The sequence below is a fragment of the Bufo gargarizans genome, unplaced genomic scaffold (genome assembly GCF_014858855.1).
Source record: "Bufo gargarizans isolate SCDJY-AF-19 unplaced genomic scaffold, ASM1485885v1 fragScaff_scaffold_187_pilon, whole genome shotgun sequence".
Lineage (NCBI taxonomy): Eukaryota > Metazoa > Chordata > Amphibia > Anura > Bufonidae > Bufo > Bufo gargarizans.
The window spans coordinates 128,491-155,978 of record NW_025334067.1 but is presented as its reverse complement, the minus strand read 5'-3'; the positions used below and the strand labels follow the sequence as shown (position 1 = coordinate 155,978).

General features: G+C 44.8%; 1 protein-coding gene across 1 annotated transcript; it reads right to left on the bottom strand.

Annotated features, from left to right (window-relative positions):
* Positions 1-1,068: 1,068 nt before the first annotated feature.
* On the bottom strand, positions 1,069-25,768 carry PAQR6 (progestin and adipoQ receptor family member 6). The gene is made up of 8 exons (XM_044272889.1): positions 25,625-25,768; positions 8,379-8,513; positions 7,556-7,683; positions 4,784-4,989; positions 2,903-3,029; positions 2,569-2,665; positions 2,092-2,236; positions 1,069-1,901 (listed from the first exon to the last, which is right to left on the bottom strand). The coding sequence occupies exons 2-8, from the start codon at positions 8,427-8,429 to the stop codon at positions 1,630-1,632; spliced, it is 1,026 nt and encodes a 341-aa protein (XP_044128824.1). The 5' UTR covers positions 8,430-8,513; positions 25,625-25,768; the 3' UTR covers positions 1,069-1,629.
* Between the last annotated feature and the right edge of the window lie 1,720 nt (positions 25,769-27,488).

Genomic DNA, 27,488 nt, shown 5'->3' with positions numbered 1-27,488 from the left:
CAAAGTGAAAAATTCAATAACATCATTTATACGATCATTTATGAGCCTTACAATGATGATAAAAAATAAATAAAAAAAAAGTTAAAATATATATTATATATATATATATATTTTTTTTAATTTTTTTTTTATTTAAATCACCCCCGTATAATTTAAATAAAAACCTAAATAACAATAAATATAAACCGCGACTGAAAACACCCATAATATTAATATAAAAAAAAGATAAAAATCCAATAAGGCGAATGGCGTAACGGAAAAAAGGATCAAAATGGACGATTTGCCATTTTTTCATTGCTTCTCTTACCCCAATATTTTTTTTTTATAAAATGTGATCCAAAAGTCACACATACTCCAAAATGGTATCAATAAAAACTATGAATTGTCCCGCAAAACATGAGCCCCTAAACAGCTCAGTAGACAGAAGTATAAAAAAGTTATGGGGGTCAGAATATGGTGATGTTAAAAAAAATGATCAAAGTTTAAATGTATTTTTACACTATTTACACATAAAAAAAAACTATACATATGAGCCATCGTTGTAATCGTACTGACCCAGAGAATGAAGGGCTTGGGTCAGTTTTGCCGTATACAAATCCTGTAAAATGGTGGTGGGATTGCGTTTTGTTTCCCATTTCACCACCGCTTCCCACTACATTTTATGCCATAATTAATGGTGGCATTAGAAAGTGCAACCTGTCCCGCAAAAAATGAGCCCTCATACAGATATGTGACCGGAAATATAAAAAAGTTATGGCTCACAAAAAATAGGGAAGAAAAATGAAAAACGCAAAAAACCTAAGAGTTAGGACTGTTTCACACGAGCGGATGCCGTGCGTGACATCCGCTGCGTGAATGACAGCCAAGACCCGATGCGGACAGCAGAAGCACGGAGCATTAACATGATTGATAATGCTCCGTGCCTCTCTATCATCTCTTTACTACGAAATCACAGTGAGATAAAGTTGTCACCGTGATTTTGTAGTAAAGACATCATAGAGAGGCACGGAGCATTATCAATCATGTTAATGCTCCGTGCTTCTGCTGTCCGCATCGGGTTTTGGCTGTCATTGACGCAGCGGATGTCACGCACGGCATCCGCTCGTGTGAAACAGCCCTTAAGGATAGGTCATCAGTGTGTAAATCCCAGAGCATGTCCTTCTTCACGAGACCAATAACCGTTAACAGGGGGTCTCTAAACTGAGCCCGGCTGCACCAGGGGATCTCTGTGCGATTTCATATGCACTTATGGAGCCTATCCAATGCTACTATCCCTCACCTCACCATAATTGTGGACCTAAAGATGGCTACATATACAGAAAACCAACTCAACGTTCCTTGGTCAAACAATAAGACGTCTACCTGAGCAACTGATTCAACGTGATCGTGACTAGGACCGTGCACTTCCACAAGATTTATAAAGAGATGGGGGCTGAAAACCTCCCGCACTTGGCGGTATATACTCGGTGCTGCTGTTAATTTCCTTTTTTTCTCAAAAATACATTTTCTAGCATCAGCCCTTTAGTCGGAGAAGAGCTGGAGAAACCTGGGGTAGAGAGGGGGGAGAAATCCCCAATATGGCGAAGACGGAGATGAACATGGTCCTTCTTCTGACGCAGGGCTGTAGGGTCAATGCTCTTTCACTTTGGCCTCACCTGGGATGTGATTCTGGAGAATGGAGTCGGCTTGAGGAGACCATAGTAAAGTTGCAGTGAAGAAACAGATGAGAATAACGTTTCCAATGGCCGAAGTGGCCACAACCCCCAAGGTGCTGGCGAGTGTGTCGGCTTCTGAATGTGAACTTAGCCAAGCTTGGCGAGATGATCGATCAGCAAGGACGGCTTCCATCTGGAAGTGCGTACCCAGGACGGCACAGACGTGGAAGAGCTGGTGGCTGTGGCCTACAAAGAGAGAACACACCACATTATCCTGTGTCCCCAGTGCCTAACCATTACTGGATCCTGCTATTTACTGGTGGAACCCCACACCCCCCTTCTGTGGTCAGACACCTATCAATCCTGTGGATAGGCGAGATCAGGGAACTGTCGTATTCCTAGACTTCCGAGTTACTTATCCTGCAGCAAATTTTACCAAAATAGTCAAATCGTCCAGGGGCCAGCCGTTCCGGCAGGTGGGAAGCGAAAAGGAATCCAGTCAGGAAGGCGAAGAAGAGATGATAGAGGTGGAGAGGAATGGCCTCGTTCCTGTTACAATCGTCCCCATAGCAAAACAGGAGCTGCAGGACAAAATAACACAACAGTCACAGGGACGCCCCGAGCAGTGGCGGGGACCGAAGGGACGCCCCGAGCAGTGGCGGGGACCGAAGGGACGCCCCGAGCAGTGGCGGGGACCGAAGGGACGCCCCGAGCAGTGGCGGGGACGGAAAGGAACGCCCGAGCAATCTCAAGATGACGCCTTATACTGTGGTCGCTACCATGATGCCGCATGATTCAAAAGACTCTGGCAGGGGAGCAGTATTGTCCTGTAACATGGATATTGTATACACTCGTCGCTGCCTCTGCTGGCAGGTCTCAGTACTGCACATCTGTAGAAAGAAGAAACTCTCACCCGATAAAACAGAGGGATGTTGTCAAAGACGAAAGGATGAACAAAGGCTGCTGTGCGGAAGATTTTACTGAGTGCCGGGCGGTCCACCTCCAGGAATCTGTAATGGAGATCTGCATAAGTGCCAAAAATATATTTAATGAGAGGTCATGTGATTTTATCTTCAAGGTATAGCCTTAAAGGAGACCACTTTTATGGAGGTATGACTGGGTAATAACAAGACGACAGCAGCGGCCAATCAGATCTCACGTTAAACATCAGGTCGGTTGCTGTGGGTCATATTATTGCAGTTTTGGGTCTGACGCTGTAAAAGGAGGAGACGGACATTTCTCCATACCGGGAGTAGCAGGACAGGCCGGTGCAGATGAAGGTGTTAAAGGCAGCGATCGGGACAAAGTGTCGGTGGAGGACGCCATTTATCCAGCGGTCCGGCATGACATAGGCTCCATAGGTGAAGGCACAGCCTGCAGAGGTCAAGGCAACATGGTCAGCCCCGGAAATACACAACATTATCAGGTATAGGGGGTGAGAAGTAGTACTGTGCATGAGAACCGGCATATAACACTAGAGGAGTGGTACTGTGCACGAGAACCAGCCTATAACACTAGAGGAGTGGTGCTGTGCACGAGAATCGGCCTATAACACTAGAGAAGTGGTGCTGTGCACGAGAACCGGCCTATAACACTAGAGGAGTGGTGCTGCGCACGAGAAGCGGCCTATAACACTAGAGGAGTGGTGCTGCGCACGAGAAGCGGCCTATAACACTAGAGGAGTGGTGCTGCGCACGAGAACCGGCCTATAACACTAGAGGAGTGGTGCTGTGCACGAGAGCCGGCCTATAACACTAGAGGAGTGGTGCTGTGCACGAGAGCCGGCCTATAACACTAGAGGAGTGGTGCTGCGCACGAGAACCGGCCTATAACACTAGAGGAGTGGTGCTGTGCACGAGAGCCGGCCTATAACACTAGAGGAGTGGTGCTGTGCACGAGAACCGGCCTATAACACTAGAGGAGTGGTGCTGTGCACGAGAACCGGCCTATAACACTAGAGGAGTGGTGCTGCGCACGAGAACCGGCCTATAACACTAGAGGAGTGGTGCTGTGCACGAGAACCGGCCTATAACACTAGAGGAGTGGTGCTGTGCACGAGAGCCGGCCTATAACACTAGAGGAGTGGTGCTGTGCACGAGAGCCAGCCTATAACACTAGAGGAGTGGTAATGTGCACGAGAACCAGCATATAACACTAGAGGAGTGGTGCTGCGCACGAGAACCGGCCTATAACACTAGAGGAGTGGTGCTGTGCACGAGAACCGGCCTATAACACTAGAGGAGTGGTGCTGTGCACGAGAACCGGCCTATAACACTAGAGGAGTGGTGCTGTGCACGAGAACCGGCCTATAACACTAGAGGAGTGGTGCTGTGCACGAGAGCCGGCCTATAACACTAGAGGAGTGGTGCTGCGCACGAGAACCGGCCTATAACACTAGAGGAGTGGTGCTGTGCACGAGAGCCGGCCTATAACACTAGAGGAGTGGTGCTGCGCACGAGAACCGGCCTATAACACTAGAGGAGTGGTGCTGCGCACGAGAGCCGGCCTATAACACTAGAGGAGTGGTGCTGTGCACGAGAGCCGGCCTATAACACTAGAGGAGTGGTGCTGTGCACGAGAGCCGGCCTATAACACTAGAGGAGTGGTGCTGCGCACGAGAACCGGCCTATAACACTAGAGGAGTGGTGCTGTGCACGAGAACCGGCCTATAACACTAGAGGAGTGGTGCTGTGCACGAGAACCGGCCTATAACACTAGAGGAGTGGTGCTGCGCACGAGAACCGGCCTATAACACTAGAGGAGTGGTGCTGTGCACGAGAGCCGGCCTATAACACTAGAGGAGTGGTGCTGTGCACGAGAACCGGCCTATAACACTAGAGGAGTGGTGCTGTGCACGAGAGCCGGCCTATAACACTAGAGGAGTGGTGCTGTGCACGAGAGCCAGCCTATAACACTAGAGGAGTGGTGCTGCGCACGAGAGCCGGCCTATAACACTAGAGGAGTGGTGCTGTGCACGAGAGCCGGCCTATAACACTAGAGGAGTGGTGCTGCGCACGAGAACCGGCCTATAACACTAGAGGAGTGGTGCTGTGCACGAGAACCGGCCTATAACACTAGAGGAGCGCAAGATACAGAGGCGCAGCGCAAGATACAGAGTCAGTACATACCCAGACTGTAGAGACTCAGGGCTCCATAGTCCAGAAAGTAGCAGATGTGACGGGCATGGGCAGACATGCTGCTGAAGGTGTGGGCAAAACTGGAGGTAAAGGGGTACAGACAAATGAGCATCATGTAAACTAAGAGGGGCCAGTTATAAGACTCCCCCCAAAAATCCAAAGTGTAAGACAGCAGCAGGAATCTCCAGAGGAAGTACCTGCAAAGAGAAAAGACAAGGATGTAGACTGGCAACAGCCTGCAGTGTACACCTCCTCCACCAGAGGGCGCAGGAGGCTTCATACAGGAACTCAAAACACTGATATATATCACGATAGATACACAGCTCAGCAGTCAGTATCACACAGGACAGGATTAGATACACAGCTCAGCAGACAGTATCACACAGGACAGGATTAGATACACAGCTCAGCAGACAGTATCACACAGGATAGGATTAGATACACAGCTCAGCAGACAGTATCACACAGGATAGGATTAGATACACAGCTCAGCAGACAGTATCACACAGGATAGGATTAGATACACAGCTCAGCAGACAGTATCACACAGGACAGGATTAGATACACAGCTCAGCAGTCAGTATCACACAGGATAGGATTAGATACACAGCTCAGCAGTCAGTATCACACAGGATAGGATTAGATACACAGCTCAGCAGTCAGTATCACACAGGATAGGATTAGATACACGGCTCAGCAGACAGTATCACACAGGATAGGATTAGATACACGGCTCAGCAGACAGTATCACACAGGATAGGATTAGATACACGGCTCAGCAGACAGTATCACACAGGAGAGGATTAGATACACAGCTCAGCAGACAGTATCACACAGGATAGGATTAGATACACGGCTCAGCAGACAGTATCACACAGGATAGGATTAGATACACAGCTCAGCAGACAGTATCACACAGGAGAGGATTAGATACACAGCTCAGCAGACAGTATCACACAGGATAGGATTAGATACACAGCTCAGCAGGCAGTATCACACAGGATAGGATTAGATACACAGCTCAGCAGGCAGTATCACACAGGATAGGATTAGATACACAGCTCAGCAGTCAGTATCACACAGGATAGGATTAGATACACAGCTCAGCAGACAGTATCACGCAGGACAGGATTAGATACACAGCTCAGCAGGCTGTATCACACAGGATAGGATTAGATACACAGCTCAGCAGTCAGTATCACACAGGATAGGATTAGATACACAGCTCAGCAGACAGTATCACGCAGGACAGGATTAGATACACAGCTCAGCAGGCTGTATCACACAGGATAGGATTAGATACACAGCTCAGCAGTCAGTATCACACAGGATAGGATTAGATACACAGCTCAGCAGGCTGTATCACACAGGATAGGATTAGATACACAGCTCAGCAGTCAGTATCACACAGGATAGGATTAGATACACAGCTCAGCAGTCAGTATCACACAGGATAGGATTAGATACACAGCTCAGCAGTCAGTATCACACAGGATAGGATTAGATATACAGCTCAGCAGTCAGTATCACACAGGATAGGATTAGATACACAGCTCAGCAGACAGTATCACACAGGATAGGATTAGATACACAGCTCAGCAGTCAGTATCACACAGGATAGGATTAGATACACAGCTCAGCAGTCAGTATCACACAGGAGAGGATTAGATACACAGCTCAGCAGGCAGTATCACACAGGATAGGATTAGATACACAGCTCAGCAGACAGTATCACACAGGACAGGATTAGATATACAGCTCAGCAGACAGTATCACACAGGAGAGGATTAGATACACAGCTCAGCAGACAGTATCACACAGGACAGGATTAGATACACAGCTCAGCAGTCAGTATCACACAGGATAGGATTAGATACACAGCTCAGCAGACAGTATCACACAGGACAGGATTAGATACACAGCACAGCAGACAGTATCACACAGGATAGGATTAGACACACAGCTCAGCAGTCAGTATCACACAGGATAGGATTAGATACACAGCTCAGCAGTCAGTATCACACAGGATAGGATTAGATACACAGCTCAGCAGACAGTATCACACAGGATAGGATTAAATACACAGCTCAGCAGACAGTATCACACAGGATAGGATTAGATACACAGCTCAGCAGTCAGTATCACACAGGATAGGATTAGATACACAGCTCAGCAGGCTGTATCACACAGGATAGGATTAGATACACAGCTCAGCAGTCAGTATCACACAGGATAGGATTAGATACACAGCTCAGCAGACAGTATCACACAGGATAGGATTAGATACACAGCTCAGCAGACAGTATCACACAGGATAGGATTAGATACACAGCTCAGCAGTCAGTATCACACAGGATAGGATTAGATACATAGCTCAGCAGTCAGTATCACACAGGATAGGATTAGATACACAGCTCAGCAGTCAGTATCACACAGGATAGGATTAGATACACAGCTCAGCAGTCAGTATCACACAGGAGAGGATTAGATACACAGCTCAGCAGGCAGTATCACACAGGATAGGATTAGATACACAGCTCAGCAGACAGTATCACACAGGATAGGATTAGATACACAGCTCAGCAGGCAGTATCACACAGGATAGGATTAGATACACAGCTCAGCAGACAGTATCACACAGGACAGGATTAGATACACAGCTCAGCAGACAGTATCACACAGGACAGGATTAGATACACAGCTCAGCAGACAGTATCACACAGGACAGGATTAGATACATGGATTTCTTAGGTCTCTGCTCACCACGTTGGTAGAAAATGGGTCCAGATATTAACAGTTTCATTGGTCATCTGAAAAGAGCTGAGCAGACAGTCCAGGGCAGAACTTTTGGGGTGTCTGTACCCCGACATGATCCCGTCCTCCCAGAACACCTGACATCCGGGAAATGATTCACAGGTTATAATGTAATACACAGTGACATATCCTGCAGATTATTACACCACTGACCTCTCTACAGTCTGCAGAACATCGCTCTGTCCTCTCTACCTCCTGACAGATACACAGTGACATATCCTGCAGATTATTGCACCACATGGAGTGTGTATTCTACTAGCTCAGAGATTTTCCCTTCTATTTTGTACTCCAGTCACACATAATGCTGCCCCATCTTTAATTAGCTTTTGATGAGTCCAATACTCCAGTTTCATCCAGAGCTGCAATCAGTGTTCTGCAGGCTGCTTCTTTCACTGCCTCATATCCCACAGTGCAGGGGGAGCTAGTGAGAAGTGAGGACCTGTGACGCTGCAGCTTTGGATGTGACTGCAGTATGACATGAGGCATGTTCTGCTGTGGTGCATTATGGCAAATGTAGAATTATAAAACGGTAATGAAGGGTGCATCAGCAGGGGCGGATTTTACATCTACGTGGCCCTAAGCAAAGTGATGTCTGGGGGCCCCATAGGGCAGCATGGTCCCTTGTTTGGATGATGGTGAAGTCCACCCCTGTACATGTCAGTGCAGTGCTTCATGGGGCTCTGATGCACACCAGTGATAAATGTGAATGCAGCTTTGGCTGTGACTGGAGTATAAGACCTGCTCAGAACAGTAACACTCGAGGTCGACTCACCCGGGGCATCTGATGGACGCTGAGCAGCTGGGGCAGTTTGATGGTCAGCATCCTGCCCCCGGCCAGTCCACTTCAGGGATGGAGCCGCTTCTGCAACCTGCGATGCAACCTGCAGGCCCCGACCACACATCCGCCCTGCAAGACAGACCCACGGCAGAGGAAGTGAGGAGAGTGTCAGCGAGAGGACGAGAGCGGGCGTCCCTGGCAACAAGTCAACTGCACAAACATCATCCCAGCAGCAAATATCAACTCCAGATGTTCTGTGCCTGCGATTCCAGGAATCAAGGGGGCGCTCCGAACACAGCCGAACCTGACAACCCTACTGCGTGCGCACCCAGCATCTCCGCGGACCTGCAGTGCCAGATAACCCTACGCTGCTCCCTCTATTCTACTGCTCTGTGTCAGTGATCACTGTTGTTCTGGAATTATATTCATGGAACATTAAGATCAGGATGAATACAATCCTGCCATACAGCGTGATGGAAAACAAGACATCAGTCTGCAGACCGAGATAACGTGACCCCAGATCACATGTATAATGTACTGGAGCCAGACCTCTCCCTATTACACCCCCCGCCACCCACACACAGTGCCGTGCAAAAGTATTCACCCCCTTGACTTTTTTCGTATTTTGGTGCCTCCCCCCCTGGAATTAACATGGATTGTTTGAGGATTTGCATCATGTCATTTACAGAAGATGCCGACAACTCTGACGAGGTTTGTTTATTGTGAAGAAAACCACAAATAGGACAAAATAACAGAAAAAGTCAAACCTCTTCACAGTTGTCGGCATCTTCTGTAAATGACATGATGCAAATCCTCAAACAATCCATGTTAATTCCAGGGGGGGAGGCACTAAAATACGAAAAAAGTCAAGGGGGTGAATACTTTTGCACGGCACTGTACCTCCGCTATACAGTAACACTGCTCTCTATTAAAGGTACAACAACCTGACATCCTGCACGGTAGTATTATAGCAGTTATATTCTTGTATATAGGAGGCAGTATTATAGTAGTTATATTCTTGTACATAGGAGCAGTATTATAGTAGTTATATTCTTGTACATAGGAGGCATTATTATAGTAGTTATATTCTTGTATATAGGAGCAGTATTATAGCAGTTATATTCTTGTACATAGGAGCAGTATTATAGTAGGTTATATTCTTGTACATAGGAGGCAGTATTATAGTAGTTAATCTTGTACTAGTATATAAGCAGTTATTATAGGCAGTTATAGTTATATTCGTGACAATAGAGCAGGTATTATAGTAGTTATATTCTTGTACATAGGAGCAGTATTATATGTAGTTATATTCTTGTACATAGGAGCAGTATTATAGTAGTTATATTCTTGTACATAGGAGGCAGTATTATGTAGTTATATTCTTGTACATAGGAGCAGTATTATAGTAGTTATATTCTTGTACATAGGAGGCAGTATTATAGTAGTTATATTCTTGTACATAGGAGCAGTATTATAGTAGTTATATGCTTGTACATAGGAGCAGTATTATGTAGTATATTCTTGTATATAGGAGGCAGTATTATAGTAGTTATATTCTTGTACATAGGAGCAGTATTATAGTAGTTATATTCTGTACATAGGAGGCAGTATTATAGTAGTTATATTCTTGTACATAGGAGCAGTATTATAGTAGTTATATTCTTGTACATAGGAGCAGTATTATAGTAGTTATATTCTTGTACATAGGAGGCAGTATTATAGTAGTTATATTCTTGTACATAGGAGGCAGTATTATAGTAGTTATATTCTTGTACATAGGAGGCAGTATTATAGTAGTTATATTCTTGTACATAGGAGCAGTATTATAGTAGTTATATTCTTGTACATAGGAGCAGTATTATAGTAGTTATATTCTTGTACATAGGAGCAGTATTATAGTAGTTATATTCTTGTACATAGGAGCAGTATTAGTAGTTATATCCTTGTACATAGGGGCAGTATTATAGTAGTTATATTCTTGTACATAGGGGCAGTATTATAGTAGTTATATTCTGTACATAGGAGCAGTATTATAGTAGTTATATTCTTGTACATAGGAGCAGTATTATAGTAGTTATATTCTTGTACATAGGAGCAGTATTATAGTAGTTATATTCTTAACATAGGAGCAGTATTATAGTAGGTAATATTCTTGTACATAGGAGGCAGTATTATAGTAGTTATATTCTTGTACATAGGAGGCAGTATTATAGTAGTTATATTCTTGTACATAGGGGCAGTATTATAGTAGTTATATTCTTGTACATAGGAGGCAGTATTATAGTAGTTATATTCTTGTACATAGGAGCAGTATTATAGTAGTTATATTCTTGTACATAGGAGGCAGTATTATAGTAGTTATATTCTTGTACATAGGAGCAGTATTATAGTAGTTATATTCTTGTACATAGGAGCAGTATTATAGTAGTTATATTCTTGTACATAGGAGGCAGTATTATAGTAGTTATATTCTTGTACATAGGAGGCAGTATTATAGTAGTTATATTCTTGTACATAGGAGCAGTATTATAGTAGTTATATTCTTGTACATAGGAGGCAGTATTATAGTAGTTATATTCTTGTACATAGGAGGCAGTATTATAGTAGTTATATTCTTGTACATAGGAGGCAGTATTATAGTAGTTATATTCTTGTACATAGGAGCAGTATTATAGTAGTTATATTCTTGTACATAGGGGCAGTATTATAGTAGTTATATTCTTGTACATAGGAGGCAGTATTATAGTAGTTATATTCTTGTACATAGGAGGCAGTATTATAGTAGTTATAGTCTTGTACATAGGGAGCAGTATTATAGTAGTTATATTCTTGTACATAGGAGGCAGTATTATAGTAGTTATATTCTTGTACATAGGAGCAGTATTATAGTAGTTATATTCTTGTACATAGGGCAGTATTATAGTAGTTATATTCTTGTACATAGGAGGCAGTATTATAGTAGTTATATTCTTGTACATAGGAGGCAGTATTATAGTAGTTATATTCTTGTACATAGGAGGCAGTATTATAGTAGTTATATTCTTGTACATAGGAGGCAGTATTATAGTAGTTATATTCTTGTATATAGGAGCAGTATTATAATAGTTATATTCTTGTACATAGGAGGCAGTATTATAGCAGTTATATTCCTGTACATAGGAGCAGTATTATAGTAGTTATATTCTTGTACATAGGAGCAGTATTATAGTAGTTATATTCTTGTACATAGGGGCAGTATTATAGTAGTTATATTCTTGTACATAGGAGGCAGTATTATAGTAGTTATATTCTTGTACATAGGAGCAGTATTATAGTAGTTATATTCTTGTACATAGGGGCAGTATTATAGTAGTTATATTCTTGTACATAGGAGGCAGTATTATAGTAGTTATATTCTTGTACATAGGAGGCAGTATTATAGTAGTTATATTCTTGTACATAGGGGCAGTATTATAGTAGTTATATTCTTGTACATAGGAGGCAGTATTATAGTAGTTATATTCTTGTACATAGGAGCAGTATTATAGTAGTTATATTCTTGTACATAGGGGCAGTATTATAGTAGTTATATTCTTGTACATAGGAGGCAGTATTATAGTAGTTATATTCTTGTACATAGGAGGCAGTATTATAGTAGTTATATTCTTGTACATAGGGGCAGTATTATAGTAGTTATATTCTTGTACATAGGAGGCAGTATTATAGTAGTTATATTCTTGTACATAGGAGCAGTATTATAGTAGTTATATTCTTGTACATAGGGGCAGTATTATAGTAGTTATATTCTTGTACATAGGAGGCAGTATTATAGTAGTTATATTCTTGTACATAGGAGGCAGTATTATAGTAGTTATAGTCTTGTACATAGGAGGCAGTATTATAGTAGTTATATTCTTGTACATAGGAGCAGTATTATAGTAGTTATATTCTTGTACATAGGAGCAGTATTATAGTAGTTATATTCTTGTACATAGGAGGCAGTATTATAGTAGTTATATTCTTGTACATAGGAGCAGTATTAGTAGTTATATTCTTGTACATAGGAGCAGTATTATAGTAGTTATATTCTTGTACATAGGAGGCAGTATTATAGTAGTTATATTCTTGTACATAGGGGCAGTATTATAGTAGTTATATTCTTATACATAGGAGCAGTATTATAGTAGTTATATTCTTGTACATAGGAGCAGTATTATAGTAGTAATATTCTTGTACATAGGAGGCAGTATTATAGTAGTTATATTATTATACATAGGAGCAGTATTATAGTAGGTATATTCTTGTACATAGGAGGCAGTATTATAGTAGTTATATTCTTGTACATAGGAGCAGTATTATAGTAGTTATATTCTTGTACATAGGGGCATTATTATAGTAGTTATATTCTTGTACATAGGAGGCAGTATTATAGTAGTTATATTCTTGTACATAGGAGGCAGTATTATAGTAGTTATATTCTTGTACATAGGAGCAGTATTATAGTAGTTATATTCTTGTACATAGGAGCAGTATTATAGTAGATTTATTCCTGTACATAGGAGCAGTATTATAGTAGTTATATTCCTGTACATAGGAGCAGTATTATAGTAGTTATATCATTGTACATAGGAGCAGTATTATAGTAGTTATATTCTTGTACATAGGAGGCAGTATTATAGTAGTTATAGTCTTGTACATAGGAGCAGTATTATAGTAGTTATATTCCTGTACATAGGAGGCAGTATTATAGTAGTTATATCCTTGTACATAGGAGGCAGTATTAAGGTAGTTATATTCTTGTATATAGGAGGCAGTATTATAGTAGTTATATTCTTGTACATAGGAGCAGTATTATAGTAGTTATATTCTTGTACATAGGGGCAGTATTATAGTAGTTATATTCTGTATATAGGAGCAGTATTATAGTAGGTATATTCTTGTACATAGGGGCAGTATTATAGTAGTTATATTCTTGTACATAGGGGCAGTATTATAGTAGTTATATTCTGTATATAGGAGCAGTATTATAGTAGGTATATTCTTGTACATAGGGGCAGTATTATAGTAGTTATATTCTTATACATAGGAGCAGTATTATAGTAGTTATATTCTTATACATAGGAGCAGTATTATAGTAGGTATATTATTGTACATAGGAGGCAATTTTTATTAATAAAAACAAACAGAAAAATGAAATTTCATTTACAAACGTTTAAAAACAATAGTCATTAAGCAGAAAATCATACACCTACAATACAGAGTAAACTCATAACTTCAACTTAATATGGGTCCATTTCTTTTAATAGAAGAGGGAGAGAAAATAAATAAATTAAATCAAGCATATTCCAAATGCATTAAGAGTAACGTTAATCCATATACACATTCCTCCACAATGTCCACTATTTTTCCCGATTTCCAGGGATTTGATCCACCTCAGCTCTGACATAATGAGGTTCACTGCCTTTGTGGGCTGAACGGTTCGTTACTGATGGACACTCTGGTTCTGGTGTTCCAGTGATAGTACTTAATGACTGTAATGATCCCCACCCATTTCATCCCCACCCGCCGAATACAGTGACTCCAATTCTTTCTGCAGCTTGAAGTACTGGCTATACTTACTCTTCCCTTTCTTAAATGACAGTCTCCTCAAGAGGGATCTGATCTCCTCCTTGACGTCCTCCTACCAGTCAGCCATGTTGTTGTAAAAGCCTACCCTCTGTAGTTGATGCTGAAAAAGAGAGGGGACACAACCCTGGACATAAGGATCCTCCAGAAGACTGGAGATACGTCTCTATAACCTCCTACCAATATCAGGGTGCTTCATGGATCCCAAGCAGAAAAACAAGGTCAGATGAACTGAATAAGGGACTACTCGCGCCTTCATCCCACTGACAGTCACTGCCGGACTAACAAAAGCCAAATCTATCCTACTTCTTCTGTCAGCATAAGAGTAGGTGAAGTTTGGCTTCCTACCTCCCTGGGCAAAGACATCACTGAGACCTGCCTGCAAGATCATGTTATTTAAGACCTTGGAGTCCCTGGTCACTGCTCGACCAGAGGATCTGCCACCCAATGTTCTAGCAACATTAAAATCTCCAGCCATTACACAGGAACTGAGGTAAAGAGATACTGCTTCACCTCACTGAACAACTGGATCCTTTCCGCCACTGACTGTGGGCCATAGATATTAATGAGCCGGAGCCTTCTACCATGAATAGTGACTTCTAGAACCAGACGTCTTCCCATAGCCACCTCTGTTAACCGATGTACAGTCACATTATTGGTGGTGAACATGATAGCCACTCCAGCATAGGGCTCCACAGTCTGTGACCAGAAAGAGGGACCAGGCCTCCAATCTCTTTCTGCCTCACCTAAAAGCCCCAATGTGGTCATAAGGGTCTCCTGCAAGATGATGACATCTACATCCAGATACCTGAGATGGTCGTACACAGAGTCTCTCGTACTCCTTACTTTTCTGCTGTTCCCATTAATTGAAGCTGGCCATCAGATAAAGTAAAAGCAGGGAAGTCCCCATCATCATAGGTCAGAGTCTGGGTTGTCCTGTCTGCCACTTGTTTCCATGTCTGACTCTAGGTGATCTTATACAGCAATGGGTCTCCTTTTTGTTGGGGGGGTGGGGGGGTGTCTTCCTGTGTCGCCTTCACATTCAGCATCTAATCTTTGTAACTCTCTGTCGTAATCACCATCGGACCTCGTACCTAATAGATATCACCATTACATCTGCACCTGTATTTTTTTTTCTTGGTCCTCTGGCCCATGTTGTAATCTGCCTCGGGCTTATGGGAGGACTTGTCTTTTTCCCTCCGTTTGCCCTGCTTGCTCTCCTCAGGTACAGATGGTGATACAAATGAGGCTCCATCTGGCTGTTGTTGGACCTGAGATACAGTCTCCATGTCACCCTGCTGGACTTCTTGCCTGGTCAGTATTGTCCTTGACATTAAGGCCTCCTCCTCTACAGCCTCTGCCTCTTCAACCAGTTCCTCATCAGGAAGCTCTTTACAGATGTTGTGCCATGCATCTGGGCAATCTCTGCCCATATTTCCACACAGATTACATCTGAAGGTCTGACAGCTTGCACTTGTATGGCCGACCTCACCACACAGATTGCACTTCACCACAGTGAAGCACTTCCTGGGTAGAATCGGACGCCTTTCTCTCTCCCAATGTAGAAAGAGTTGGGTAGATGCCATGTTATATTGTTGCTGCCGCAGTTTTACCAGCACCTTCCACCCTCCCGTCCATATGCCATCATCATCCCTGTTCTTAGTCAGGTCAGACATAAGGTCGCAGTGTCTCCGGAGCCACACCACAATATCCTGGGGAGGAACGGCCTCATTCCAGAATATGACTGTCTGGTTTGGAGATTGGAAAAAAAAATGAATTCACTCCAACCTTCTGTGTCCCTAAACCTGGGGAAACTAGCCCAGAACCTATCCAGATTAGACATGAGCTTAAAGCTGACACCATAGCCCTGTATATCTGGTTGGTTTATCACGGCAAGATGTCAGCTGGCACGAACCCCATCTGGTGACACATAAGTTCCCTCACTACAAACCTATCAGGTCTTCTTTGCCGCCTCAGTGTTTGAACCTCACCACATTTCTTCTTTTAAAGGCCTGGCCTGTATAGCTTGCACTGGAAGCGAATGATGGAGCACCGTGACTCCAGGCATTTCTGATGGTGTCCTGACGGATCTCACGGCCTGATCTACAGGGGGGGCGTCTGCTCTAGAGGGGTCTGTACTACCTTGTGTGGTTGTAGGTAAAGGGGGGAAATCCTGCACATTACTCTGCATAGCTTCTCCCACCCCATCCACCTATATCTCACCATCAGATAGGTCCCACACAGATTGTATGTCCCCCTCCTGTCTCTGACCCAGCAGGTTCATGTCCTCCATCAGTCCCAGTCTGTTCCCCAGCAATAGAGCTCTGCTACCACATCACCCTGATACCTGGGGGAATGTCCACTGTCCTTATGCTGTGCATGCCTGCTGGGACTTCTGGTGCCTCTGTTGGTTCTTGGGCTTCTTACTGCTGCTCAGGGACAGCTTGTCACGCCTTGCCCTGTAAATATGCGGAGATCTGTCAGACTGGCTGCACATGTCTGACTTTGTTTGTTTTGATTTGGGTTTGAGCTGGAACCACCTTCCCTCAGGTGTACTTGGTTTTATTGTTAGTGAGGCCATTTATCTCTCCTTCAGTGGCCTGTGCGGGTTATAATTATTTCCTGGGAGCTCGCGATTTGTGGTGGATCATCTGCTTCAGCTCTGCTCTCCATTTCCCTTTGTGTGTTTTTCTAGGCCTCTAGGGAGACGCTTGCTTCCTCCTGGTTTGAAGAAGCAGGTTGCCTCTTCCCTTTTACCTGCTGCTTAGGGTTTGCCCAGGGTGTTTAGGTTTTAGGCACAAGGGCATGTGCATATCCACCCTAAGGGTATGCACATGGGCACAGCAGTTTAGGGAAAGCTTTTAGGGATCGCTAGGAGGTGACACTTTTCTCCCTAGCTTTTGTGCCTAGTAGTTTGTTTTCCCGTGTTTGGGAATTTTCCCGCTTACCTACCTACCGTGACACAGCTGCAGAACTCTGAGGCTGCTGTTGCACAGTGCCTGCTAGGACTTGTGGTACAGGCTACATTGTGCCTGCTAGGACTTGGGGTGTAGGTCTCTGTTGCATGGTGCCTGCTGGGACTGTGTTATGCTTGCTTCTCTCTGCATGCATCACCCTCTTGGAAGGAGAAGCTTGGAGCCTGCAGGACAAGCCGTGTCCTCTGCCGGGGCTCATCTGGGGTATTATTAGAGGATCTGGGCTCCAGTTCTGTACTCTGCCTATATGTGGCAAACCGTTATAGGACTCTGCCAGGGGCCCCATTTTCTCCAGGACACAGTCCATCTCCCTCAAAACCCCAGCCAGCTCTACGCTCAGTGAGTGCAGCCTGCCATCATATAAGGTGTTACTCTCAGTATTTGCAGTCTTTAGTTTATACAGACAGTATCTGCATCTGCAGCATTTCCTTATGGTGGTTCAGCTCCCCCATTCTTCTTACCAGCCCTGGGATCTCCTCCTCCAGCTGCAGCTCAGGTGAGAGCGCCGTCTTGGTTTGGGCAAAGTCTGAGGCTGTTAAAACTCAGTGTCCTTCAGCTTCCCCATTCCTGGCTTGATGGTCTCATCACTGGCTCTAGAGTCTGCACCTGTGATAGTCCTGGAGACTTTGCTGCAGGTTTCCTCTGGGCCATCTCCACAGGCTTCTCAGCATGTTTCATGCTCCCACCACCAGCCTGAGATCTTGTGCGGCCTGAGCACGCCATGTCGGACACCTGATCATGCTGCTGCTGGTCCTCCTGTAATATCAATCTCTCAAGGGAGGTTCTCCACTGTCTGTGAGCTGCACACCTGCTGCATGGGACGAGCTCTGTCCTCCATGCTGGGCACCTTGCTGGATTTTACTTTTACTTTTTAAACTTCCATGAAACAATTAACAATTCCCTTACTTCCCAACAGCAGCACAACTGGGGACTTAGCAAGAAGAGAACCTATGAGGGAGGGTCCTCCAGCTGAACTGAATTCAAGACAGACCTGCCAAAGGCGGTGTGTTCTGAACTCCTTAAGTCAAGCCTATAATGGCTTACAAATCTAGAGTGAGAACTCCATGAGGCAGCAGCACAAATGTGCTCCAACGGTACTAGGCTCCTCTCAGCCGCAGAGGCTACCGCTCGGGTAGAATGAGTGTGGATAAAAGCAGGGGGCACTAATCTCTGAGCAACAAAAGCTTTTCTGATGGCTTCTTGATCCAACAGCTTAATGTCGGTTTCGAAGTTTTAAGACCTTTGTTCCTTCCGGCAAAAAGAATGAAAAATAAAATTCTCGGATCTCTGGAAGTCTTTAGTTCTTTCTAGGTATATTCTCATACTTCTGGCAACATCTAGGGGCTGTAGGACCTGCTTTTCTTCCGACACTGGAGATAGATAAAAAACAGGTAAAGAAATGACCTGGTTTAAATTGCATTAAGAAGGTACCTTAGGAACAAAGGTAGGGAGAAACCGCAGGACGACTAGAGTATATGGCTCCACAGCAGCCAAGGCTTGCAATTCTCCAATTCTCTTTGCTGAAGTAATGGCAAGCAAAAAACTGGTTTTCAAGATAATAATTTTAACACCACGCTCAGTAGGGGCTCAAAGGGGGGAGAACATAACCCCCTGAGCCGACTGACAGATCCCACTGAGGTATAGGGCTCAGGATCCTAGGTTGCAGTCTTTCGGCTCCTTTAAGGAACCTTTTGATTATAGGGTCCTGAGAAAAGGGCTTGCCCAAAACTGCAGACAAAGCTGAGGTCTGTACCCTTAAGGTTGAAGGTTTGAGACCTTTGTCTAATCCATCCTGTAGGAACTGAAGAACGGAAGAAAGAGGGGGATCCAATGAGGACACCTCATTTAGGGCACACCACTGCACAAAAATCCTTCTTGAATAGGCTTTGTTGGTAGCTACCGATCTGGAATGAGATAAAGTCCTCAGGACCCTCGCAGAAAACAATCTAGACTCTAGAAGGGGGCAATCAACTTCCAGGCTATCAGGTTGAGACTCTTCAAAGTCTAGGCAGGACCCTGCCAGATGTACTAGGTCCTGCCTCAGGGGAAGCTTCCAATATTGCCCCTGGCTCATGTGCCTGAGCTGGGTGAACCAAGACCTCTTCGGCCAGAAGGGTATTATGGCGATCACTGAGGTCTGGTCTTGCCCGAGTTTCATCAATACTGTTGGTATCATGGAAACTGGATGGAATACATAGGCCAGCCTCAACCTACACGGAATGGGCAGAGAACTTACCGCCCAAGGATTGTCCTCCCCGTATAGGGAGCAGAATCTGTCCACCTTGGTGTTGAACCTTGTCGCCATAAGATCGATCTCTGGCATTCCCCACCGTTGCGTAATCTGATGGAAGATTTCTTGGCTTAAGGCTCTTTCACACTTGCGTTGTTCTTTTCCGGCATAGAGTTCCGTCGTCGGGGCTCTATGCCGGAAGAATCCTGATCAGTTTTATCCTAATGCATTCTGAATGGAGAGAAATACGTTCAGGATGCATCAGGATGTCTTCAGTTCCGGAACGGAACGTTTTTTGGCCGGAGAAAATACCGCAGCATGCTGCGCTTTTTGCTCCGGCCAAAAATCCTAAACACTTGCCGCAAGGCCGGATCCGGAATTAATGCCCATTGAAAGGCATTAATCCGGATCCGGCCTTAAGCTAAACGTCGTTTCGGCGCATTACCGGATCCGACGTTTAGCTTTTTCTGAATGGTTACCATGGCTGGCAGGACGCTAAAGTCCTGGCAGCCATGGTAAAGTGTAGTGGGTAGCAGTATACTTACCGTCCGTGCGGCTCCCGGGGCGCTTCAGAGTGACATCAGGGCGCCCCATGCGCATGGATGACGTGATCACATGGACACATCATCTATGCGCATGAGGCGCTCTGATGTCATTCTAGAGCGCCCCGGGAGCCGCACGGACGGCAAGTATACTGCTCCCCTGCTCCCCACTACTACTATGGCAAGCAGGACTTTAATAGCGTCCTGGCTGCCATAGTAACACTGAACGCATTTTTAAGATGATCCGTCTTTAATAGCGTCCTGGCTGCCATAGTAACACTGAACGCATTTTTAAGATGATCCGTCTTTAATAGCGTCCTGGCTGCCATAGTAACACTGAACGCATTTTTAAGATGATCCGTCTTTAATAGCGTCCTGGATGCCATAGTAACACTGAACGCATTTTGAAGTCCTGGTTGCCATAGTAGTAGTGGGGAGCAGTATACTTACCGTCTGTGCAGCTCCCGGGGCGCTCCAGAATGACGTCAGAGCGCCCCATGCGCATGGATGACGTGTCCATGCGATCACGTCATCCATGCGCGTGGGGCGCCCTGACGTCACTCTGAAGCGCCCCGGGAACCCCAAGAATTTTCTTGATGTTGCTGGTACGATCTCAGATTTCTTCCGATTTATTATCCAGTCTTCAAATGCTTTCAGTTCACTTGCGGCGTTACGGATCCGGCGGGCACTTCCGGCAAATGGAGTACACGACGGATCCGGGCAACGCAAGTGTGAAAGAGCCCTTAGGGACCACTCGCCTGGCACTGGAAGATTTTGACTTAGACGATCCGCCACCACATTGAGAGTTCCTCTGATTGTAAACTGTGGCTAGGTGGGTAAGTTTCTTCTCTGCCCAAGACCAGATCAATCCCACTTCCTGGAGGAGAGGTTGAGATCTCGTTCCTCCCTGTCTGTTTATGTAGAATACGGTCGTCATATTGTCTGAGCGAACTCTGACTGCCTTACCCTAGACTTGAGGCGCTCTTAATTCTCTTACGTTTGACGACATTTGGCTCTCTTGGGGAGTCCAACTACCCTGTACTGGAACTTCTTCCAGATGGGCTCCTCAACCTAGAAGGGACGCATCTGTGGTCAACATGATGCACTGGTGTGCAATCAAGGACCTCCCATCTTTCAGCTGTTTCCACCACCTGAGGGAGCGGCGTACCCGAAGAGACAGGAAGCATTTCTTGTCTAACCTAGTAGGGTTGCGGTTCCACAGGCCCAACACTTCTGACTGAAGAGGGCGCAAGTGTGCTAGGGTTCAAGGAACTGCCTCATCTTCATCAAGGTTGTGATGGAAACCACACGGGGGACCATCAGAAACACTGCAGCCCTGATTACTTTCTGGCGTCTCAGAAGTGAGGGAGAGTCATCGGAGAAGAGTCTATTATGAACCCCAAGAAACCTCTTGATGTTGCTGGTACGATCTCAGATTTCTTCCAATTTATTATCCAGCCTAAATGCCGGAGAAAAGTAAGAGCCTGATGAAGATGGTACTGCAACATATCTAGAGACGCGGCTTTTAGTAGCTAGTCGTCTAGATAAGTAATAATTTCTAAACCCCCTAGCCTTAAGGCTGCCACTATAATGACCACAACCTTTGTGAAGGTGTGGAGGGCAAAAGAGATTCCAAAGGGCAGGACAGCAAACTGAAAATGTCTGACAGTGCCCCTGAGAGAGACAGCAATCCGTAGGTATCTTCTGTGATCCGGATGAACGGGTACATGAAGAGATGCATCCTTGAAGTCTATGGTGAGCATGAGATCCCCTGGTTGCAGAACCTGTATGACCGAGCGAATTGTCTCCATTCTGAACCGCTTTTGGGTTATAAAACGGTTCAGGTAACAGAGATCTATTATCATTCTTCAGTTCTTGACCGGCTTGGGTACAAGGAACACAGGGGAATGCACTCCGGATCCTTTCTCTGCAGAGGGCACTTCATCCAGCGCTTCCTTTTGTAGGTTAAGAAGAATGTATTGTTCTAAGCACGCCTGTTTTAAAGGAGGGAGGAGTAAGGTCCTCACGAACCTTGAAGGAGGAGGAGCTAAAAAGCTTATTCTGTACCCCTCTCTTATAACTTGAAGGACCCTCTGGTCTGAAATACTGTGTTCCCAATTTTTTAGGAAATGGTGGAGACGTCCACCTACAGGAGTGAGCAAGCCGGGGGTAATAAGAGGGTCTACAATAAGACCTGCCAGGGGAGTAGAGATGGCGTCAAAGGCTCGACTTCTTCTCCCTAGGGTCCTGGGTGCGAGGATTTCCTCTGCCGCGAGAGCCTTGTACTCTGCGGGATCTATGGTAGGATTGGCATCTGGATCCCCTAAACTTCCTACCTCTCCCTATAGAGGATTGCTGAGGGAGACACATTGCTTTTTTTTTTTTTTTTTTTAATCAGAGAGTCCCTCCATAATCCTATCTAGCTCAGACCAGAATAGTCTCCCCGGTTTGTAAGGGAGACCACAGAGATTGTACTTAGAGGCAATCCTACTGGCCACAGAAAGAGCCATCGACTTTGAAGCCAACTTAAGCTGTTGAGAAGCTGCCTCACAGGAAATCTGCTCCCAAAAGAGCAGACCTGAACTGAACTGATATCAGTTCTAGCCACGCCAGAGTTTACATCTGTTGGAATTTCCAGTAGCTTCTTCTTGCGAAAATTTGCAACCTCCGAGGACGCAACTGCAACTGAGGCGGCAGAATAGCTTAGTCTTAAAGTGCATTCAACTCTTCTATCCAGTGGATCCTGGAGATTAGAAAAATCTTCGGAGGGAACCACCGTGCGTCTTAACAGCTTGGATATGGCTAAATCCACCTTGGGAGGAAGAACCCATTGGTCCAGTTGACTTTGGACTAGGGGATATCATGTTTTAAACCTTTTAGATATTACCAGTCCCTTTTCTGGATGCTTCCATTCAGTTTTTTTTTATTTCTGAGCGACTCTTCCACTTTGAAGGCTCTAGGCCCCCAAGTGGTAGATGTAGAAGCTTCCCCTTGATCAACATCCTGGTCCCTTGACCTGATGGATCTCAATAGTCGTGAACTTTTTCCACCGGGAATATCTGGGTGGTAGTGTCCTCATCTTCCTCACTATCTGAAGCTGAGGAATGGGCTTCATCAACAATCATCAGGTCTTCTCCAAAAAACGAAGATCTAGGAGAACTATGTCTAGGCCTTTTCTGGGCTAAAGCGTCAGTTATGGACTTGCCCACGAACTCCTTCACCCAGGTTATCATGTCCAGAGAATGGGGCTCAGTATCTGGAGGGGGCGACAACTCTGACATTTGCTATAAATATCGTCGTCAGGCAGCAAGGCTCTACAGCCCCAACACATCAGGTGCCTGCGTTTGGAAGAGGCCTTCCGTCCCGAAGAGGGCACTTTCCCCGAGCCCGGAGAAGACCTTTGAAAACAATTTTAAAAAAAACTATTAATGAAAATAGCGGATAGCTTTCACCTGAATATCCTTAATCTAATTATTATCCTACCTTATAGTGCGGCCCCCACTGATGTCTTGGCCCTTTTTTTTTTTTCTAGAGAACCCCCCGTTCGCCCGCTGTGGTCCCGTGGCCAGGGAGAAGATAACCGCGCCCAGGAGAAATACAAGTCCACGACTAGTATAACCGAGTCGCCTCGATAGCATATGAGGCAACAAAAGATACGGGGACCACAGCAGACGACCGCCAAGACATCAGTGGGGGCCACACTATGAGGTAGGATAATAATTTGATTTAGGATATCTAGGCGAAAGGTCCTCTTTAAATAGGGGGAAGCTCAAGGTAGAAGCGGGGAAAACCACCAATTTTATGTCAGAAAATTAAAATAGTGATTAATACTTTAGGTTTAAACCAGTACTTCCGGTCTGGTAGTTCCCCGATCCCCCCCCCCCCCCCCCCCCCCCGCCAACCGGAGAGGGGCAGAGACGCCAGGACCAAAATGGCGACGGTGGAGCATGGTAGGTTTAGAAAAATGCTACCTAAACTGCTCTACACAAGGTAAACATAAGACCCTGTCTGCGTCAGGTACAAGGGACCGTCGCCCCCAGCGGAAACCGCACGCCGATCCTCACGGCTGAAACTGTAAGAACAGAGAGAAATTGGAATACATAGAGAACAAATGGGTCTCCAAGAGACGGCGACCTGTCCCTTCTGTCCGCAAATAAAAAAATAATAAATAACTCGCACTGTGTTTGGGGAGGTCTTTATAGGGGCCTAATTGGTTAATTATCACTATTTTGATTTAATTAATAAAAAGTTCCACCTGTCCTGATTGTCCACAGAGGCAGTAATACCGCAGTTGTGCTGCTGTTGGGATTAGGGGAACCTCTAACACACGTCCTCCCAGCTAGGAGCAGTATTATAGTAGTTATATTCTTGTACATAGGAGCAGTATTATAGTAGTTATATTCTTGTACATAGGAGCAGTATTATAGTAGTTATATTCTTGTACATAGGAGCAGTATTATAGTAGTTATACTCTTGTACATAGGAGCAGTATTATAGTAGTTATACTCTTGTACATAGGAGGCAGTATTATAGTAGTTATACTCTTGTACATAGGAGGCAGTATTATAGTAGTTATACTCTTGTACATAGGAGGCAGTATTATAGTAGTTATATTCTTGTACATAGGAGCAGTATTATAGTAGTTATATTCTTGTACATAGGAGCAGTATTATAGTAGTTATATTCTTGTACATAGGAGCAGTATTATAGTAGTTATATTCTTGTACATAGGAGCAGTATTATAGTAGTTATATTCTTGTACATAGGAGCAGTATTATAGCAGTTATATTCCTGTACATAGGAGGCAGTATTGTAGTAGTTATATTCTTGTACATAGGAGGCAGTATTATAGTAGTTATATTCCTGTACATAGGAGGCAGTATTATAGTAGTTATATTCTTGTACAGAGGAGCAGTATTATAGCAGTTATATTCTTGTAGATAGGAGGCAGTATTATAGTAGTTATATTCTTGTACATAGGAGCAGTATTATAGTGGTTATATTCTTGTACATAGGAGCAGTATTATAGTAGTTATATTCTTGTACATAGGAGCAGTATTATAGTAGTTATATTCTTGTACATAGGAGCAGCATTATAGTAGGTATATTCTTGTACATGGGAGCAGTATTATAGTAGTTATATTCTTGTACATAGGAGGCAGTATTATAGTAGTTATATTCTTGTATATAGGAGGCAGTATTATAGTAGTTATATTCTTGTACATAGGAGGCAGTATTATAGTAGTTATATTCTTGTACAGAGGAGCAGTATTATAGCAGTTATATTCTTGTAGATAGGAGGCAGTATTATAGTAGTTATATTCTTGTACATAGGAGCAGTATTATAGTAGTTATATTCTTGTACATAGGAGCAGTATTATAGTAGTTATATCCCTGTACATAGGAGCAGTATTATAGCAGTTATATTCTTGTACATAGGAGGCAGTATTATAGTAGTTATATTCCTGTACATAGGAGGCGGTATTATAGTAGTTATATTGTTGTACACAGGAGCAGTATTATAGCAGTTATATTGTGATAATGGTATTCCTGCAGTCCGGCTCTTGCTCCCAGTGCAGATCAGCCAGTCACCCATCTATATAACACACAGTAGATATGTGGGTATGCTGTATGTAGGCGGCATCCTCAGATGCGTACGTCCTGGAAACACAATAGTGCTTATGTTTTACTGACAGGCTGCATACAAGTGAATAGTTACTCCTTATTTTTATGACTGGCAGGTATTGGAGTGTCAGCTTGTTGGCTCAGTTATGCTATAAGGCACGATACACATAAGGACACAAGCAGAGTACAGGAAGATGGCGCGATATAAGGTATGCACAGGCAGGGCACAGCTGGTAGTGCCAGTCTGCTGCCCCCATGACTGACCTGGTCCTGGCTGCTCCTGCTGTCATGGGTCCTCCTCGACTCCCGGCTTTGCTGTAGGTGGTGTTGCTGTTTTTGGATGGATTTGATCTGCTTTAGCCGACTGCTTTTTTTCACCACATTCCTTGGCTGGACGGCTGGACCAGCGCCAGACCCCCCCCCCCCCCAGTCTCCCATTGGTCAGAGGCTTGTAGTCAGGAGATCCGGGCTCTGTAAGACGGTCCTTTGTATTACCCTGGAGCGGGCCCCGCACTGTGCCCCATGTACACACCCTCCATTGTGAGCCCCACAGCAATCAATTCCCTCAACAATCCGGAGGCCAAAGAAAAGACGGTGACAGCGGACTTAACCCCATCCTCCCCAGAGACCGCAGCTGCAGGGAGGGAAAGGGTTAATTTCCTCACATCCCAAGGAACTGATCCTCAACAAGTGTCACGGGAACCAAGACACACAGTGATATATCCTGCAGATTATTACACCACTGACCTCTCTAGAGATCTGCAGAACATCACTCTGTCCTCTCCACCTCCTGACAGATACATAGCGATATATCATGCAGACAATTACACCCGACCTCTCTACAGATCTGCAGAACATCGCTCAGTCCTCTCTACCTCCTGACAGATACATAGTGATATATCCTGCAGACTATTACACCCGACCTCTCTACAGATCTGCAGAACATCGCTCTGTCCTCTCTACCTCCTGACAGATACATAGTGATATATCCTGCAGATTATTACACCTCTGACCTCTCTACAGATCTGCAGAACATCGCTCTGTCCTCTCCACCTCCTGACAGATACATAGCGATATATCCTGCAGACTATTACACCACTGACCTCTCTAGAGATCTGCAGAACATCGCTCTGTCTTCTCTACCTCCTGACAGATACATAGCGATATATCCTGCAGACTATTACACCACTGACCTCTCTAGAGATCTGCAGAACATCGCTCTATCCTCTACCTCCTGACAGATACACAGTGATATATCCTGCAGATTATTACACCGTATTATAGAACCAGACTTTAATTACCGATGGATCTGTAATACTGTAAGTTCAGTTTATTTTCTGTGTGATAAGAAGCCCCGCCTGCTGCCAAGTTTCTCTCCCATGCTTTACCCTGCAGCTTGGCTCAGCACATAGCATTACTTCTATTGAAGCAGGGCCAGAATGAATGTAAACTACAAGCAGCTAGCCCACGGAGGAGGGGAGGGCACTTAGAAACGCCCCTTTAATAAAGTTACGGGCGATTTTCCACTGGGATAAGGGCACAGATAACAATAACGCATGTGGAATCCGAGGAGACGTGGGGCCCATGCGGGCGCCGCTGATATCGGATTCTGCACAGGCAGTTATAATGCCGCTTTATACCTGTAGCCGCCATGCTTTTGACCCCATGCCAGCTGGGAAGGGGTTAAGCTCGGGCCCCTTTAAGCCTGCAGTTGCTCCCGTTCTTTTCTGGGGCCGTAATTCTCATTAACATTCACGGCTCCTGCCCGAAAAGCTTTGCCAAGGGAAAGCGGGCAGCCATCCCTGCGCTGGAGAACGAGCCGCCAATCCCTGCCAAGCGCCGCCATCAGACCCATCGCACCCCCAAATATAAGGGAGGCTCCCAGCCTTTAGCTACAGGAGGCAGGGTTTTAGTAAACTTCCGGGTTTCAAAGCTGCAGCTTCGTACTGAAAACAGCCTGGTTACGCCATTTCACCAGATGGCAGCACAATACCCACCTGTAACTGAGCAAAATAAAGCGCTGCATCGTCTTCTACACCAGTCACATCCAGAGCTGCATCAAGCCATAGCTTATACTCCGGCTCAAGTGTGTATGCAGTCACATCTAGAGCTGCATTCGACCTTATCC